This window comes from Meles meles, chromosome 17 (assembly GCF_922984935.1).
Source record: "Meles meles chromosome 17, mMelMel3.1 paternal haplotype, whole genome shotgun sequence".
Taxonomy (NCBI): Eukaryota; Metazoa; Chordata; class Mammalia; order Carnivora; family Mustelidae; genus Meles; species Meles meles.
In genome coordinates, this window is record NC_060082.1 from 49,957,387 (window position 1) to 49,974,927 (window position 17,541).

Sequence of the window (17,541 nt, forward strand, 5' to 3'; positions counted from 1 at the left end):
ACCATTATAAAAACAACAACAACAACAACAACAAACCCCAGAGTTATAAGCTCAAGAAAGAGTAATTTTTTCCCCCAACAATTTTACCATGTTTGGTAAATCAGTCACGCTTGGCTAATTTTCTGGGACCAAAGCTATTTTATTTTAAATCCTGGGAAGGGGAAGGGGCAGGAGGACACTTCTCGACCAAATGAATTAGAATCAGCATGTGCTACAGGATTCCTGGGTGTGTGTATGCACTACAGGATCTTTTTTTTTTTAATATATATGATTTCCTATTACACTATAGGATTCTTGAAGCTTCTACAGACAATGAATGCCCAGCCCAGAATTACCAGAATCTTCTGGAACCTATTCAGTATACGTATTCCTCCCAAACTGCTCCCACTAACTTCCCTGCTCCTCTCCCTAGGCTAGGATAAATGGCTCTGTTTACCACTTTATTCTCATCTCCACCTTTTATTTCCCTGTGTCCCAAGATTTACAGTGACACATTTTATCTTAACAATTTACTGGACTGGGCGCCTGGGTGGCTCAATGGGTTAAGCCTTTGCCTTCAGCTCTGGTCATGAACTCAAGGTCCAGGGATGGAGCCCCACATCGGGCTCTCTGTTTGGCAGGGAGCCTGCTTCTCCCACTCTCACTGCCTGCCTCTCTGCCTACTTGTGGTCTCTCTCTCTCTCTCTCTGTCAAACAAATAAATAAAATCTTAAAAAAAATTTACTGGACTATTTTAATTAGTATATAAATGATAACCATTTTTCCACTGTCTCAGGAAACAACCCTGTGGCAGTTACATTATTTCTATCTCTCGCAGCAAAGTTTCTGACAAAGAAGTGTGCTGCTGGAATGCAGCCTCTTTGTTAACAGAAGCATGATGCAAAAAAATCCTAACAAATCAATTTGTAGATGTTTCTTATAAAGGGTCTAATACCAGGGATCAACTTTAAGTGGATCTTCCTGAAAAACCTATGGCATAGGATGAAACTGAAGCAAAAAAGATACGGGGGGAGTACAGAGTACCAACTGCTGCTTCCCACAACAGCAGCAGATGTCATTCAGTGGCATACCACCTTTTGTAACAGGATTTGACCTATCTGGCTGGTATTCCCTCTGGCTAGGATTATTCTATTTTCTCAACTTTCCAAACAACTTTGATGATGTCTTCCCTGTATGGTACTTCAATACTTTCCCCCACACCTGCTTTCCCAACTTTGATATGTTAATTCCCCTATTTCTATTCCCTAAAATATCATTGCCTTAAAGCATGATATACATCACCTACTATTTCACTCATGGATTATCCTTACCCTTCTCCCACCCTTATTAAATGAACAATATTCAATACACCCTTTTCTTCTACTTGAGGTGTCAAAGTCTTCAAAATTTTTCCATTCTGTCATAAATCGAAAGAGAAAACTGAATTTTTCAATTTGAGTAATAAATTTCCAACAATATTCAGTCTAGCACCCTCATGTTTAAGACCATTTCTTACTTTTTAAAAAAATATTTTATTTATTTATTTGACAGAGAGAGGGAGAAACATCACAAGTAGGCAGAGAGGCAGGCAGAGAGAGAAAGGGAAGCAGGCTCCCTGCTGAGCAGAGAGCCTGATGTGGGACTTGATCCCAGGACCCTGAGATAATGACCCGAGCTAAAGGCAGAGGCTTAACTCACTGAGCCATCCAGGCGCCCCTCTTATTTTTATAAAATGTTAGGAAGTATTCTCAATTTATGCATTTGGATAAGAGTCTTGTCAATCTGCTATTTCAAAAAAATGACACTTCTCAAAAAAAAAAAAAAAATTAAAGACACTTTCAACAACAAAAAAAATGTCCAACATCCTATCTTGCCTAGAACATCACCTTCTTTCCCACGCAGAAGATAGGTTTTCTTTCCTTTCATCTCTGCTCTATTCCTACAACTCAAGACTAATTCAGTCCACTTAATTTTGAATTCCCTGTCTTCATCTTAGTGATGCTCTGTACTTCATAACCTCTATCTCACTCTTCTGAAACTGCCATCTTACTCCCTGGTTTGCCACCACCCCACCAATTCAATTCCAAACGCCCCAGTCCATTTCCTCCAGCAAATTCATTCAGCTGATACAAAGCTAATTTTCATCTACATAAAGAAAGATCTGTAGCTATGCAGTTTAAAAATTGCCCAGTCATGGTCTTATACCACTGAGAAAGGTAGGCAACAAAACTCTCCCGAAAGTCAAGGTCACAAAGAATAATTGCTCTACCCCAACCACACTTGTTCAGCAATACCGAACATCCTTCCCAAGTTGTCTAAGAACCAAAGGTTCGGTTTCCAACAAAGAAAAGAAAGTGAACATGATGCTTCCCTGAAGACATTCTCTAGACTCCTCTCCACCGACTTTAAATAGAATGATTATCTGAAGAGGGAAAGGGAAATTTGGGCTGGTCCAAGTCCTTATTACTCCTACCCCTCTAAGTCCCATACTACTATTAGCCCAAAGACTTGCTTTATTTACTTATTTACTTAGAATTGACGTGCAAGACTGAAGAAAGACTGGCTCCCAGGCATCCTTAAGGGACTCCAGGTCCTATGCCTGTTCAAGTCTGCTTATTCAACTTTAGCTGGAAAATATAAGTTACTTAAACATGGTGTTCATTCTTATTCTTTTCTCCCTTCTTCAAAGAACTCAAATCATCTCAAGTGATCTACCAGTGATTCCACAATCTAAGGATACATCTTCCCTAACGTGCTAATTTCACAAAATATAAAACAGATTAATACAGAAGCCTCTCAAAACCAGCCGATCTTCTCATTAAAATTATCACCACTCTCCCAGTTTGCTTTCATATCTTTCTATTCCACCACCTTATTTCTGGTCCTAACTGCCCATTATTATGCTATACAGATTCATAGATAATACCTATCTATGAACATGTGAATGCTCTTCTAAACAAAGCATTTCAGATTCTCTACTGTTCATCCATTTTAACTATAAACTACTGATCATGATTCAAGACCCTCTCAAATACGGGCACCTTACCTAATAGGCTTTCCTTGATCACCCTATCTTTACAAGACAAGATATGCATATCTGGCTTTTTCCTCCTAATTCTTGTCACCACCTAACAAACTTACCTGTTCATATGTTTATTGATTGCATAATTCTACCAAGAATGTCTTCCTTTTGTTCACCATTGTCTCCTCAGCATCTACAAGAGTGACTGGTATAAATGTAGCTCCCAATACATATTTGTGGAAAGAATGGATGAGCCCAAACATGTCACATAGTATGGCTGATACGGAGTTAGAAGACCTACAGAGCTTCCACATACCAGTTATATGGTCCTCAACAACTTTTACTTCTTTGTGCTATACTTTCCTCACCTTGTTAAAAAAGGGGGTCGAACTTAAACTATTAAAAAAAATCCATGTAAGTTTTTTGAGGTGAATCACCCTATATTCCTGTTTATCTAGACTAAAAACCCTCCCTGGTCCCCAACCTTCCTATCTTAATATCTCTGCTCAGTTTCCTTCCATTGGATTCCCCATTCTCAATCCACACGTGTCAGAATTTTGCTTATCCTTAAGGTCCATTTTGAGTGGCATTTTCTCCTTGAACCCTAACAAACTGTAAACAGTAAGAAGAGGGTAGGGTTCTTTTCTATTCTCACCAAGGGGACAATGCCTCCCAAATAGATGATCGACAAAATGACTGACGAATGATGAGTGTATGAATGAGCAAATGAACAAAGGAAGCTTTTTCATATTTCCCCCAATTGCTCAGGTAAACTTCTGCCTTTGGACTCTTATAATACTTGGCATCTTTTTGATACTTGTCATAGTTTACTCTGTGCTATTATTAATTTACTTGCCTAATAAACTAAACAGCAAATTCCTTAAAATTAAGTACTATCCTAATGGTTCCCATAATCCCCCTTCTACAACATCTACCACAGAGCTTTCCCACAGTTGTATTTATTAAGTTCATCTGATATGTTAATAAAAGGATAATAGTGGAGAAAAAGGACTGTGATAGAAAGATAACATTCCAACTACCCTACAGTTGTTGAGCACATATGTTGTGTGGATCCTGTCACTATTAAACTCAGGCATTCAACCATAATTCAAAGATCTCATCACTCTCTCCTTTCCACACTCTGCTTAATGAAACTATTAATACTTTCCTAAGCAGAATAATCCACTCTCCTACATCACTTACTACCTACCTTCTCTTATAATATGCATATAGAAGGCCAATCACCAATGCTTTCACTTCACTAAACAGCTAAAGTGACTTTTCTGCTCATTTCAGACTTCTACCCCATGCAATTCCCTCCTCTACAAGGTATGAAACCAATTTTTTTTAAAGATCTTCCCATAAGCCTGCCTTAGTTCCGCTCCTGAAAAACAAAAAGGATCGGTTTTAAGGCCTTCCTTCCCCTTTTCTAAGAAGCAGTAACTCTCCAATTAATCTCAGGGTCCAACAACCTTGTATTTCTCTGCCATCAAGATTTTGACCCTCTTCTTCTACCTCCAAGCTCTTATTCTGCTTCCATGGAACCTTCCTGGCTGCACAATCACCGATGTCTTTCCACTCAGTATGCTCTCATCATCGCATACCTGGTTCCAATGTATCTATGTTTCGCTTCCTAAAATGTTTATCAGTCGCTCCCTTTACACCACCCCAGACACACATCACATACTCGCACACGCTGTACCCATGCGTCACTCTACCTCAGACATACAAGTTCCTTACACCACTCAATGAATGCACACGACTCTCAGAATGGTATCTTCCGACTACACTAATTCTAACTCAGTTTCTTCTGGGGAACCCAACACCGTCCATAGTACCTCCCTCTTTCCTCACTTCCTCATCCATTCTCCTTCTTTAATCTCCCACCCCCACCCCGCCAACTAACTACAGGGGACATTATTCCTCAGCGCTTTCAAACCGAGAATAAAGAACAAACTCAGGTTTCCAGCGGTCTCCCTCTCCTCTAGCCCTCCCTCCTCAACCCCCCCCCCAGGTGTGCAGACTTCCACCTCGCCCTCTCCCCATGCATCGCCCCAACCAATCCCACACCCCACACCACACAACGTTACCCCCACCACCGGGATCAGACTCCACACCCACCTCCACTCGGGGTCGCCGCCACCTCCCCCCCCCAACACACACACGTCCCCCGCCAGCGAGCCTGCGACCCTGGGGGCGCGCGCGCACACACATTCTCACGCTTCCCTAACCTCCTCCCCGGCACCAGGACTAGCTGGCTACACTGGAACTCAGCCCGGCAGGAGGGGGCTAGGCACCCGAGAGTGTGCCCGCCCCGCCCCCTCCCACGGATCCCCTCGCAGCCCCCGCCTCCCCGCCGGGGAAGGAGAGGACACAGCAACTCCCCCGCCACCCCGACACACCACCTCTGTGGCTGTTGCTCCGTGCCCCAACCCTCGACCAGCTCCCCCCACGTACGGGGCCGACCTCTGCACTCACCGGAGATACTGCGCGCTCTGCAGGCTCATCCTCCGCCGCCGCGTCTTCCCGCGAAGCCTCTGTGGGTCTCTCAGGCTCCTCGAAGCGGCCCCGCGGCACCGCGGGTGCTGGCGGCCGCCGCCATCTTCCTCTCCTCCGGCTCCTCCTCGCTCGGCGGGGGGGTGGGGGTGAGTGAGGCGAGGGGGAGGGAGCGGGGAAAGCTGCTCTCGCTGCTGCTCTGGCCCGTGGGGCGCAGGGACACTCCGACCCGGGAGGGGGGAGGGGGAGGGAGAAGGGAAGGGGGCGGGGGGGAAGAGGAGGGAGTAGCAGAGGAAGGAAGTGGGGGTCCCTCTCGCGAGATTTCAGTGGCGCCCGTCCCTCCGGGTGACTTCTGCCTCTCTGTAGCGCTCCCTTTTGGGATCGGCTAGCTGTGAGGCCCCTGTGTGGCTGCTGAGCTGCCTGCTGGAGGCGTTCGGCGGCTTCCGGCCAATCCACCCCTCTCCCGCGCGAGGGGGCAGCCCCAGCCTCACCGGGAACATCGAGTCTAAATCAACCAGGAGTTACACTCAAAGTCTTCCCCCGTCTTTCCACTCCACCCGATTTCTCTCTTCCTTTTTCCACTCCTCCACTTTTCCCTACCGGAAACGCTGCCCCTTCCTCCTACAGTTCCGCCCGCCAGTCCCTCAACTCTAGTCTTCCCTCGCGGCCCAGAGAGTGACGCTAAGGACCTCCTCCCCTTTTCTGGGGGCCCCACCTCCTGCACGCCTGGAGACTGTTGAAGGGGATGGGGTGGAGCCCGGGGAGGAAGAGAAAGGAAACCAATCGGATTGGATAAGCAGCTGCCATGGCAACTGGAGGCTGTGGTTGTATTGTCATAGTAACCAATGTGTGCGGACCGGGTGACCCTCCCTTGGCGAACGGATTCCCGGGAAAGTGCCCAGGGTTCCCCCTTGGCTCCCCTTCCGTCTGAAAGCCTCCCCCCAGGTTGGGAATCCGGGTGATCTCCCGGGCGGTGAAGTTCATTTCCTCTTCCCTTTCCCCTTCCCGCAACAATGGGGGACCCCGAGGCATTCACCGTGGGCTTTTCCACCCGCCCGCGGGCGGGAACCACCTCCAGTTTCCTCTCCGTGCGGGGCGTGAAGAGGGGCGGGCCTTCGAGGAAGACGCCGGGCCTGAAGGCCTGGGAGCTGCGGACTGGAGCGTGGCGGGCGAGGCGCGGGGCGAGGCCGCGGTGCGAAGCTGCGAGGCTGGCGAGGGGTTTCCCCAGGACTGCCTCGGGCTCGGAGAGGCGGGATCCCGCCAGGACGGGGTCCCTGAGGGAGGAGAACGGCACACGACGACCCAGACTCCTCTCCTGCCCCGAGAGACCTCAGACTTTAGTCGGCGGGCGGACCCCTTACCGAAATCCCCCGAACCGCCGCCCACTCGCCCTCGGTGACCGAGCCACCTCCTGCTGCGGGGAGGCCGCCGGAGTGAGTGTGGGAACACATCCTGGCACACTTGACAAGGTTTTCCAGCATTTAGAGCCAGGGACGTGGTGAAACGCCCACGACTGCCGTCCCTCTCAGAGGCACCCCGCAGTGGGGGTCCCACTGGGTTACCCGAGGCGGACCTCCCAGTTCCTCCCTCTGCAGATTTCTCTGATGGGTCCGCAGTGTTTTGGAACTTGTCACTCTGAATCATCTGGGTCCGAGAGAAAAACGTTGGGTAAAATAGTATCAGCGAGAACCTAGAGGCTGACGGGAGCTTCCGATGAAAGACATTGAGGAAAAGGATTTTCATTCTTCGAACAAATCTTTTTGAAAGCATTAGGTGTATTTTGTGTCAGGTTTGGGGCTGAAGAGCAGAAATAAAGAATGGGGTCAATACTACTATGGAGTGTGAGAAGTGGTCATTCTCATAGTTTAAAGGACTTGACAGTTTACAAATCCTATTTCCGATTTGTATTGTGGAGCCCTTTACGGAACAGTACCCAAGCACTTCAGGACGTATAACTGTATAACCCACCCCCTACCCGGCCCCCAGAAGGCAGCCCTCACTAGATAGTTAAAATCAGCATTTTAATGGGCTGTCCTGGTTTGGCTGGGTTTGGGTAACTGCTTCCTGCTGTCTTCCATGCTAGAAAGAGGCACTTTCCAGATCCTTCCGTGAGACCACACCTTTTACAAGACTAGACCAATGTCTGTTTGGAACCTCGCGTATATAGGTTTGGAGGAAAACGAAAGTACAGGCTACTCTGAAATAAATCCCAAGGAGATTATCATTAATGACACAGAACCTGAACTATGCCCTGCCCCTCCTGCTGCCATAGCCTACTGTGATGTGGTGTGAAGCGTGGTGATTGCAGCTGTACAATGCCCCCTGTGATCCCTCCCTGCACCGACGCGCCACCACTCCCGGAAAAGAGAGCCACCTAGCGAAAGATGGTTCTCATCTCTGGTGTAGATACTTCTTTTCCTTCAACTCTAGAGCCCAAGGATGGAGATTACTGCCACATAGTACCTAAAATACCCTGAATCTCTTTCCTGAAATGTATTAGTCAGATCTTTAAAAAAGATTTTAGCCAGAATAAAAATGTTATGTTAGGTTAAAAAAAAATTACTCCCTTAGTAATCATCACACTAACACCTTTTCTGTCTGTGGCTTACAACTCCAATAAACAGTATTGGAGCAAATGTCACGACACTCCTGGCAAGGGATCTAGGAGAATATTACTATCTTCTCATTTCGGAAATAAGGAAACTGGGATCAGAAAGATGAATCCTTTTGTTGTTTTTTTCTATACACATTTACTAAACATTGTATTTCAGGCACTGTCCAGGTTACTATGGATACCATGGTGCAGGAGACATGGTCCCTGTCTTGGAGAAACCCACATTCTGGTAGAGAGAGCAGAGAAGTGATAAGAATGCTGTATGGTGGACGCAGTAATTAAGGTAAGAACAAAGTACTTTAGGTACACAAAAATACAAATAATCTTTATATTTTATAGCAGTCTTCCCGAAGAATTGTATAGAATTTGTTAATAGCTTCACGGTGTCCCTACAAACTAGGTAGAATAGTAACATCAATGCCAATCCTGAAAATAACTTTTGGAAAATCAGTAAAACTCAGAATACACAGAATTTACGTATTGCTTAATGTACATTTACCATTCTCACCTCTTTCTACTGCCTCCCCATCAAAAGACTTGTAGGATACAAGCATCCTAATGCAATAGCTTTTATTTACTTTTTTCCCCTGCAGATATAAATTACATCTAAACGAAAAAAAAAATTAAAGAGAAACTCTTACTTTGTCTAATCCTACCTGATTTTAAGGGTTTTTTTTGTTTGTGGCTAAGTGATTTTGTAAGCCAGCAAACCTGAGTATGCATTCTAGCTGTGCCTTCCCAGTCTCTAATCTTCAGTTTCTTCCCTGACCAATATGGAAACATTACCTTTTACAGGCTTCTTGTGAACTTTGATGATGATGTAGGTGACTAAGTATAACTGACATATAACCCTGGTACTTGATAAGTGTTAATTTTTCTTTTGCCCCCTTACTCTTTTATATCAAGCTAAAAGGAATAGAACTACTGCAGCTTAAAATTGTTGTTTTAAAATAGTAGCTTATCTATTCTTTGTAATACTCATAGGTCTGACCACACTCCCAAATCTATTCTTACTCAGTGCTAGAAAATAGATTTCCTTATCCATGACTTTGACCACGGAAAAGAATACAATACCAGGGGGCACCTAGGTGGCTCAGTCGGTTAAGCATCTGCCTTCGGTTCAGGTCATGGTCCTGGGGTCCTAGGATCAAACCCCATATAGGTAGCCTGCTTCTCCCTCTCCCTCTGCTGCTACCCCTACTTGTGCACTCATATGCACTCTCTCTCTCTCTCTCAAATAAATAAAATCTTTAACAAAACAACAACAAAAAGAATACAATATCGGGACATTGTAGGTCAGATTCTGGAGGGTTGCAACTTTTAAATAACTTCTTAATCACTAAAAATAGCCTAATATGGGGCACCTAGATGGCTTAGTTGGTTAGGCATCTGCCTTGGGCTCAGGTCACGATCCCAGAGTCCTGGGATTGAGCCTGTCATTGGGCTCTCTGCTCCCCAGGAAGCCTGCTTCTCCCTCTCCCACTCCCTTTGCTTGTGCTCCCTCTCTCTCTCATTCTGTCAAATAAATAAAATCTTTAAAAAAAAAAAATCCTTATATAACTGCATTTTGGCCCAAGTAAACAAAGTATCCAGCTTTCAACCACACAGCAAGTACTTGTTGAGAAGCTGCTCTTAACATTCCTACCAAATTTGCCCAGAGCTTTGGTAACCTGATAATTAATACATAGGAAGCCTCCTCCCTTTTTTATAAGAACAGACATCTCACCTGACCCATGAAACCATAACAAGCACTAATTTATTTTCATATTTAGCCTACATATTCTGAATGTTTCCAAATCAGGTACACAATTAGGTACTTAACACACGTGTTTCTATTTTGATGAGTAGAATGATTTATCAACTGCAGTATTCAAGTATACAATGTATGTGAAGCCGGTCGGTGCTGTCTTCAGTACCACACCTCAGGTCATGGAGCCGAATGATTTAACCAAAAGAATGATTCATTCTCTTCAAATAGTGAGTCAGATACAAATTGACATTTAAACTCAGGGCTCCTATTGCTCAAGATTTCTTGGGACAAGGGTCAGCAGCCTTTCTCAGTTTGCCAAGTATATATTCATTCACTCCTGAGCAGGAGTCGTTGAGCCTGAAGAACAGTCAGGAAGTCTTACAGCCTGAGATCCTAGAGAAGAAACTTGGGGTTTGGAAGGCAGTGTGGTAACAGAGAATGGTGGTCAGAGCTCATTCTCCTTCTCCATTCTCCTAATATTTACTAAGGGAAACCTTTTATTTATTTATTTGTTTGTTTATTTATTTATTTTTTTATTTGACACAGAGAGAGAGAGAGAGAGAGAGATCACAAGTAGGCAGAGAGGCAGGCAGAGAGAGAGGGGGAAGCAGGCTCCCCACTGAGCAGAGAGCCCGATTCAGGGCTCTATCCCAGGACCGTGAGATCATGACCTGAGTTTAAGGCAGAGAGTTAACCCTCTGAGCCACCCAGGTACCCTAAGGGAAACCTTATTAATCCTCAAGAATTTCTCCCAATTCCCAGTTAGAAAATACCTTTGGGAAAGAACACACCTTAAAATCTTAGCTGCTAATTTAATGGACACAGACCATTCGGAGAAAACAAGAAATGCTCATAGGGAAAATTGAAGAGTATTTTAAAAAAGGAAAATTAAGACCTTAGCCTCTTCACAGTCTATATTGTCCAAGGGCCTTAGTGTTCATGGATCTCCTTACTACTCCAAGGACAATACTTCTAATGCCATCTTGATGTCCCTGGTGTGAAATCAACATGTATCTGTTGTATTACCCAGAAGCTGCCATTTTTTTCTTAGAACACCCAACTAAAAGAAAAAAATATATTTTAATATTTTATAGTCTGCACTTTTCTAATTTATATAGGGTAGACTTTTTTTTTTAAGATTTTGTTTATTTATTTGACAGAGAGACAGATCACAAGTAGGCAGAGAGACAGGCAGAGAGAGAGGGGGAAGCAGGCTCCCCACGGAGGAGGGAGCCTGATGCGGGGCTTGATCCCAGGACCTTGAGATCATGACCTGAGCCGGAGGCAGAGGCTTAACCCACTGAGCCACCCAGGCGCCCCAGAGTAGACTATTTTTGAGAATAGAGAATGTGATACAATATTGTCATTCGCTCTTCTTCAAAACCCTGGGAAACCACCTGTGCACACACACACATACCTTCTTCCTCTCCCTGTCTTTATTATTTTACCACCTCTATTTGCAATTCAAATTAAGATATGATATAGATGTAAAGCAAAAAAACTCAGGATGTAAGTTCATCACTTCAAGATATAAGGATGGGGCGCCTTCGGTTCAGGTCATGATCCCGCGGTCCCGGCATCGAGCCCTGCATCGGCTCTCTGCTCAGCAGGCATTCTGCTTCCCTTCCTCTCTCTGCCTGCCTCTCTGCCTACTTGTGGTCTCTGTCTGTCAAATAAATAAATAAATAATCTTAAAAAAAGAAAAAAAAAAGATATACTAAGGATATATACCCACCCAAGGGCTGTTCTGCTTTGCTTAACTATTTTAGGGTCTTTTCTTTTCTTAGAAAAATTCTACATATCAGAAATCTAGTAAGTTAGTCCTGTAGTAATAAAAAAAAATTCTTAATATCATTGGATTACTAGATGTAAGAGCACATTCCAGAACAAATTAAACAGTAAGTTAGTACATTTTTATATTCTGCATTTTAGTCGTATTAAGCTTTTTAAAAACTTTTATTTCTTGGCTTAAATTCTCCATTGGTTTTTCATTACCCTTAGAATAAAGTTACCAATGCTTAGGATGACATATATGATCTGGTCCTTGCCTGCCTCTTCTCTAACATTTCCTGGCAACACCACTCTTGCCACACTGACCTCCTCTTAGGTCCTTCAGTAGGTAGCCTTCCTTTCTACACAGACTTGACACAAGCTGTTCCCTTATTTCTCCTGGACCACTCTTCTCCCTTATGCTTCAAGCCTAAATTTCATCTTCTTTGGAAAAATCATCTCTACCCACCCCCAACCCCAATCAGGCTAAATTAGCTATATCTATTACATATTCCCCTGGTACCCTTCCCTTCTTCATGGCATTTGTCATAGTTGTTCAATGTTACCTCCAACTGGCTGTAAACTCTGTAAGGGCAGACACAGGGACAGCATTGCTCACTCCTCTAATAGGGTGCCTTATACAAGGGGGTGCTCAATAAATGTTTGTTGAATCAATTAATCTTAGGTAAAAAATAGAAACAAAAAAATAGAAAAATAGAAATTTGGACCATGACTTACGTTCCTGACTATGGAACATAAAAGTAATCCCTAAGCAATAAGAAAAGAACTTCATTGGGCCTTCAACCCATCTGCGGAATTGAAATCTGCTATGATATTTAACAAGATGAAAGTTTTAATTTGATGAAATTTACTTGGGCAATGAGTAAAGAGCACACTTACACGATTATGGAAAACTCATCAATTATCTCAGCAGCTCATGCTTCAACATAGGAAAAAAGTCTTCAATAGCCAAATCATTTTTATTTAACGTTTATGTTTTCTGATATGAGAATAGGGAAAACAGCCAACCCTTTCATTGTGAGGCAAAATAAAAAAACACTGCTGGGTGGCAGGAGAGAGAAGAAGCTATTAACCAATTGGTAAATAGGATAGAAAAATTAGATATAAAAATTTGGAAAGAAAATGGAATCAGAGTATAGAATGGAAAACTCAGTGATCTTTGTATCTCTCACCAGAAAAGTATCTATAGATTTTTGGGCATTACTGTTTTGTTTTGGTTTGGTTTTCCTCCTGTGATGGGATAGGGCTAAATAAATTGAGTATAAGTTTGCTATGGAAAGGGTCACACGCAATTTGACAGTAAATGCTACATTTAAATTGTTTCTGGAGGCAGATTCTCCAAGCTCAGTTAGATAGTGTATGTATCCCACCTAGCAGTCCAGGCACCTTGTAGGCGCTCAGCAGGTAGTGCTGCTATTACTCACTCACTCAACTTCATACTCTAATTAATGTAGGTTAGACTTGTTTAAAAAAAAAAAAAAGTAGAATCACATTTGTAGAGAGAAATGAACTAGCACACTGCCTCGAAATCATATGACCAGTTGTATCATATGACCAAGTATGAATTGCCAACAGGGAAAATAGCTTTCGTCTACTTACAGAGGATGTCTCAGTTCATTAGCAGTTTTATGTTGGAATGAGATGAGATCCAAGATCTGCCAAAGCTGAAGAGGATAAGGAGGCTAAAAAGGAGCAAAACCAACTGTTTGTGCTTTCCCCTGCCCTCTTTCAAACGGACATCTTTGGAAAGGCTCTCTGGCTCACTCTCATTCACTCAACCATTGGCTGTAAGCTTTCTGTTATACACCTCCCCTCTCCCAAGAGATCCAGTCCTTTGTCCAAGAGGACATGCATTGTTTTCGTGTTTTAACAATGTCCTTGTGGTAAAATCAGGCCTATAGTGCAGTCAAATATTAGAATCCAATATTTCTAAAATGTAGGCAGCAGTGGCCTAGATGTTACAGGAAGTTAATAGCTACAGCAAGAAGTCAAAATTAATTTTCTGAGTATTTGTGGGACAGCCAAATTTTAGCCTTAAAGCAAAATAGGAATCTTAGGTAGAGTTATGAGTTTCGGGTCTATGAGGAATGTTCAGCTGATGATCAGTTCTTATCTTTCACTGTTCTTTCAAGACAAACCTGACTCTAAACCAGACTTCACTTCTGGAAACCTTAATCTGGATATATCCAGATACTAAGGAGAAAGTTTGTTATGTTATGGCTCCTCTAGAATTTTAGTGTTTAGTTATTTATTCTTTCATTCATTTAATCTTCAGAAACATATTGAGGGGGCTTCTGGGTGGCTCAGTCACTTAAGTGTCTGCCTTCACCTCAGGTCATGATCTCAGGGTCCTGAGATTGAACCCCATGTCAGGCTCCCTGTTCAGCAGGGTATCTGCTTCTCCCGCTGCCTCTCCCCTTGCTTGTAAGCTCACTTTCTCTCTCTGTCTTTCTCTCAAATAAGAAAAAAAAAAAAAAACCCACCATATTGAGAATTTTCTGTGTGTTGGATCATATGCTCATCACTGGTTTAGAGATGGAGAACAATAGTCTTGCTGTCAGAGTTTGAAGTTCAGAAGACAGTTAAGGAAAGGGGCAGTTATATTAATTAATGTATGGTAGAGGTCTTTGGAGCCATTCCACCATAAGATCAAGTGTAGGCCTGCAGTCAGATAATCCACATAAGTGTCCCTGTCAACTACAAAGACCCTCAGAATGAGATTTTGCAGAGTTTACTGTTTCAAATTCTATTAGCAGGAAAAGTAATACATATAATTCAACTGTCCAGAAAAGTAATAGAAAACTGTAGCCAAAAGCATTTGAGACCAAAGTATATCTGAAAAATACAAAACTGTATATGTGAAGTATAACCACAGAATAGAGTTGCATAGAAAAATGGTCAGAAATACAGTAAAATACTAATAGCAATTGCTTCTGTAAGATGAACTGTTTATGGGTGGCTTTAGTTCTTGTATTTTTCAACATCTCCCACCAACCCAAGACTAAAGCAGATTAGGTGGTGGGGGTTGCGATTATTGTTAGGAGTTTCATTTCTTCATCATTGTTTTTAAAGAACGGCTGAGCTATCCACCACATTACAGTCGTTCAAAAGTGACATTGGAAATTGAAAAGGAGATAGATGAAAGATAAATGTAATAGCGTCTCCCACCCTGGTGATTTGAAAAAAGATCTTATTATCCACAATTCCTTAGGCATTTCCTAAGGCTCACCGTAATGCACTCTCAGGTGCTGATACTTTCCTGCAAACAAAAACTGATGGGGATGATCGTCTTTGATTGTATCATCGCTGACGAGCTTCTGTAATTTTGGGTCTGATGGGAACCATCACTGCCTGGGAAAGAAGGAATGCCCTAGATGGAACTCACAGAAGAATCATTTTAAGTAATAAGAATCAAAAATTAAACCTTTGCTTAACCCTCTGCCTTCTTTTACCTTTAGATTACTCGTCTCCTCCCTCAACTGTTAGGTCACACCTCTGACCCCTCCCAGTTATGTAATAACCACATTTCCTCATATCTGTGGAATGTCACCAGTCAGGAATCTCAGCATTTGTGTGTATGTCTTTTTTCTTTTTTTCCTTCTCTATTCATGGGTGAGAAAAAGAGAGGCGGGAAAACTGAATTGAGAAAGAAGCAAGAGTAGGGAAAAAGAAAAAGAAAAAAGAAGACGGTAAAGTCTGGAGGAGGAGGAAGAATTGATGGGTGAGCAAGGAAGTACACAGCCTAGTGATAGTAATAGTTCTTAGACACCTTCCTAAGAGATCTACTTTCCACGAGAGATAATTAAGAAGAGATTAGATTCCCAGCCTGTGTTAAAAACAGGAAAGGGACTTGGTGATCTCTAGACTGTACTTCCAGACTCAACAATCTCTGTCTTGCTGAGTGGGACAGGTCTGGTCTTGCTGCCTATAACCTGTGACAGTTGGACAGGATTCCATATAATGATCCAAGTCAAGGAAGGTGGTATACGCTTTAAGAAATTGTGTATTGCCATTTTAAAGACTGATATTCTCCAAAACAAAAACTATCATCTGAATTTGGCCTGCCAGTACAATGTGGAATGTCACCCTACTCACCCATTTGGGGAAGAGTGAAAACAACATTTAAAACAACAATACAGGGGAGCTTGGGGAGCTTGGTCATTTGATAGCATTTGACTCTTGATTTTGGCTCAGGTGATGATCTCAGTGTCATGAGATTGAGCCCTGTATCAGATTCTGTGCTCAACACAGAGTCTGCTTGAGATTCTCTGTCTCTCTCTCCCTCTGTCCCTCTCCCCCAGGAGCACACTCTTTCTCTCAAATAAATAAATAAAGTCTTTTTAAAAATTACATTAAAATAAATAAAACAACAAAAACATTAGAGTTCAGACAGTTGTTAAACTACTATATACTCTGAAGAAATTCCTTTTTTACCTCTCAGGTAACCGAGATCAAAAGGAACCTTTTAACTAAATCTAACAATTTCTTTGAAATTTTTATTCTTTTGAATTTTATGTTCCATCGGGCAATATGAGTCATATTTTCTTTGCTGAAACTATTTTTTTTACCTTGAATCTAATGATAAATTTTTTTAAATTTTACTGCCTAAACTCGTCTTTGATTCATTATATTGTTATAGCTCTAGTGATACCTAAATAATGATTGGCTATAAACATTCCTTAAATGGAAATATAATGACAAGACTTGGCCACTTATCGAATGTGAGGGAGGGAGGGGAAGAAATCGAGGAGACTCTCAGGTTTCTACTTGGGAAACTGAATGGAAATAGAAAACATAAGAAATCAGTTGGAGAGATGTGAAGATAAGAATTTGTTTTAAGCATGTTGGACTTCAGTTTTCTGGGATTGAAAAAGTTTTGTGGATCTGGAGAATACAAGAAATCTAAGCCAGAATTGTAGATTAGAAATTACCAGGATGCAGATGATGATTGGAGTTACTTGAGGGGCTTCAGAAAACTTGCCTGTGAAAATGAGAGAGTTAGGAGAGGTTTTGCCTTACAAAGAGGTGAAAGACTTCAGCAAGAAAGGATCCAGGATTGAAAATTAAGAGATGAGAGAGGCCAGGTAGACAGGAGCATGACTTCTGAGGAAACCAGAGAAGATAGATTTTCAGGACACAAGGGCAGGAAGGGGAAATCTCTTTTCTGGAAGAATAATAATGAAATTGTAATTGTGGGGTTTCCCTCCCATTACTCTCACCCCTATCTCTTTTATCTCATGCCCCTGTAGATTTCAAAACTTCAGGTTACAAAATCACGTAGATGAAAAATCCAGGACAAAGACTGATGATTTAAGAGTAAGGCTTTCAGCACCAGAATATATTAAAAAATTCCTCTAATTGCACACAGAAAATCAGAGAGAAGAGCAAAAAACAAGGAGACTTTGTACTCTGCCTCCCACCTGAAACCAGAAGCCCTGAGGAGATTTATAGATATTCTAAATCGTTTTCTGGCATTTGAGAATAGAATAAAAACCTCAATCCCCATTACTATATAAAGCCAAAGAAAGTAGCAAAACCATAATGGCACAGGAAAATAGTTAACAGTATTGTGAGTTCATGCTTTGAATTTCTACATCTTCTCCAAAAACTTCAATCATGAAAACATTTTTTTTTTAATTAAAGACTTCTCTGGGTTCATTAACAAGATTGTTTTCTCTGGCTATCAGTATTGAATGAGCAACACAACTGGGTTAGTGAGCATAGAGCTGTGGCCCTGATGTGGGTCTGAAAGCAGGTAGGAGTTGGCTGGGACTTTGAATCCTTTGGAGTAATGGAGAGCAATGGCACCCATACAGAGTATGGCCCTTTAAGTTAGACTCACAGTGAAACTGGGATTTGGGAAAAGCTATGACTTGCACCCTGAGCTAG

General features: G+C 42.6%; 2 protein-coding genes across 6 annotated transcripts in view; one reads left to right on the forward strand and one right to left on the reverse strand.

Annotated features, from left to right (window-relative positions):
- The window catches only part of SMG7 (SMG7 nonsense mediated mRNA decay factor), a 91,844-nt gene extending 86,250 nt beyond the window's left edge, over positions 1-5,594 (reverse strand). For all 5 annotated transcript variants that reach the window (XM_045982760.1, XM_045982763.1, XM_045982761.1 and 2 more), the window contains exon 1: positions 5,480-5,594. In XM_045982760.1, coding sequence (XP_045838716.1) covers positions 5,480-5,508 — 29 coding nt within the window. In that variant the 5' untranslated portion in view covers positions 5,509-5,594. The remainder of the gene's footprint in view (positions 1-5,479) is intronic.
- The window catches only part of NMNAT2 (nicotinamide nucleotide adenylyltransferase 2), a 196,022-nt gene continuing 183,993 nt past the window's right edge, over positions 5,513-17,541 (forward strand). The window contains exons 1-2 of the mRNA XM_045982765.1: positions 5,513-5,646; positions 8,269-8,394. The gene's annotated coding sequence lies outside the window, so the exon portion shown is untranslated. The remainder of the gene's footprint in view (positions 5,647-8,268; positions 8,395-17,541) is intronic.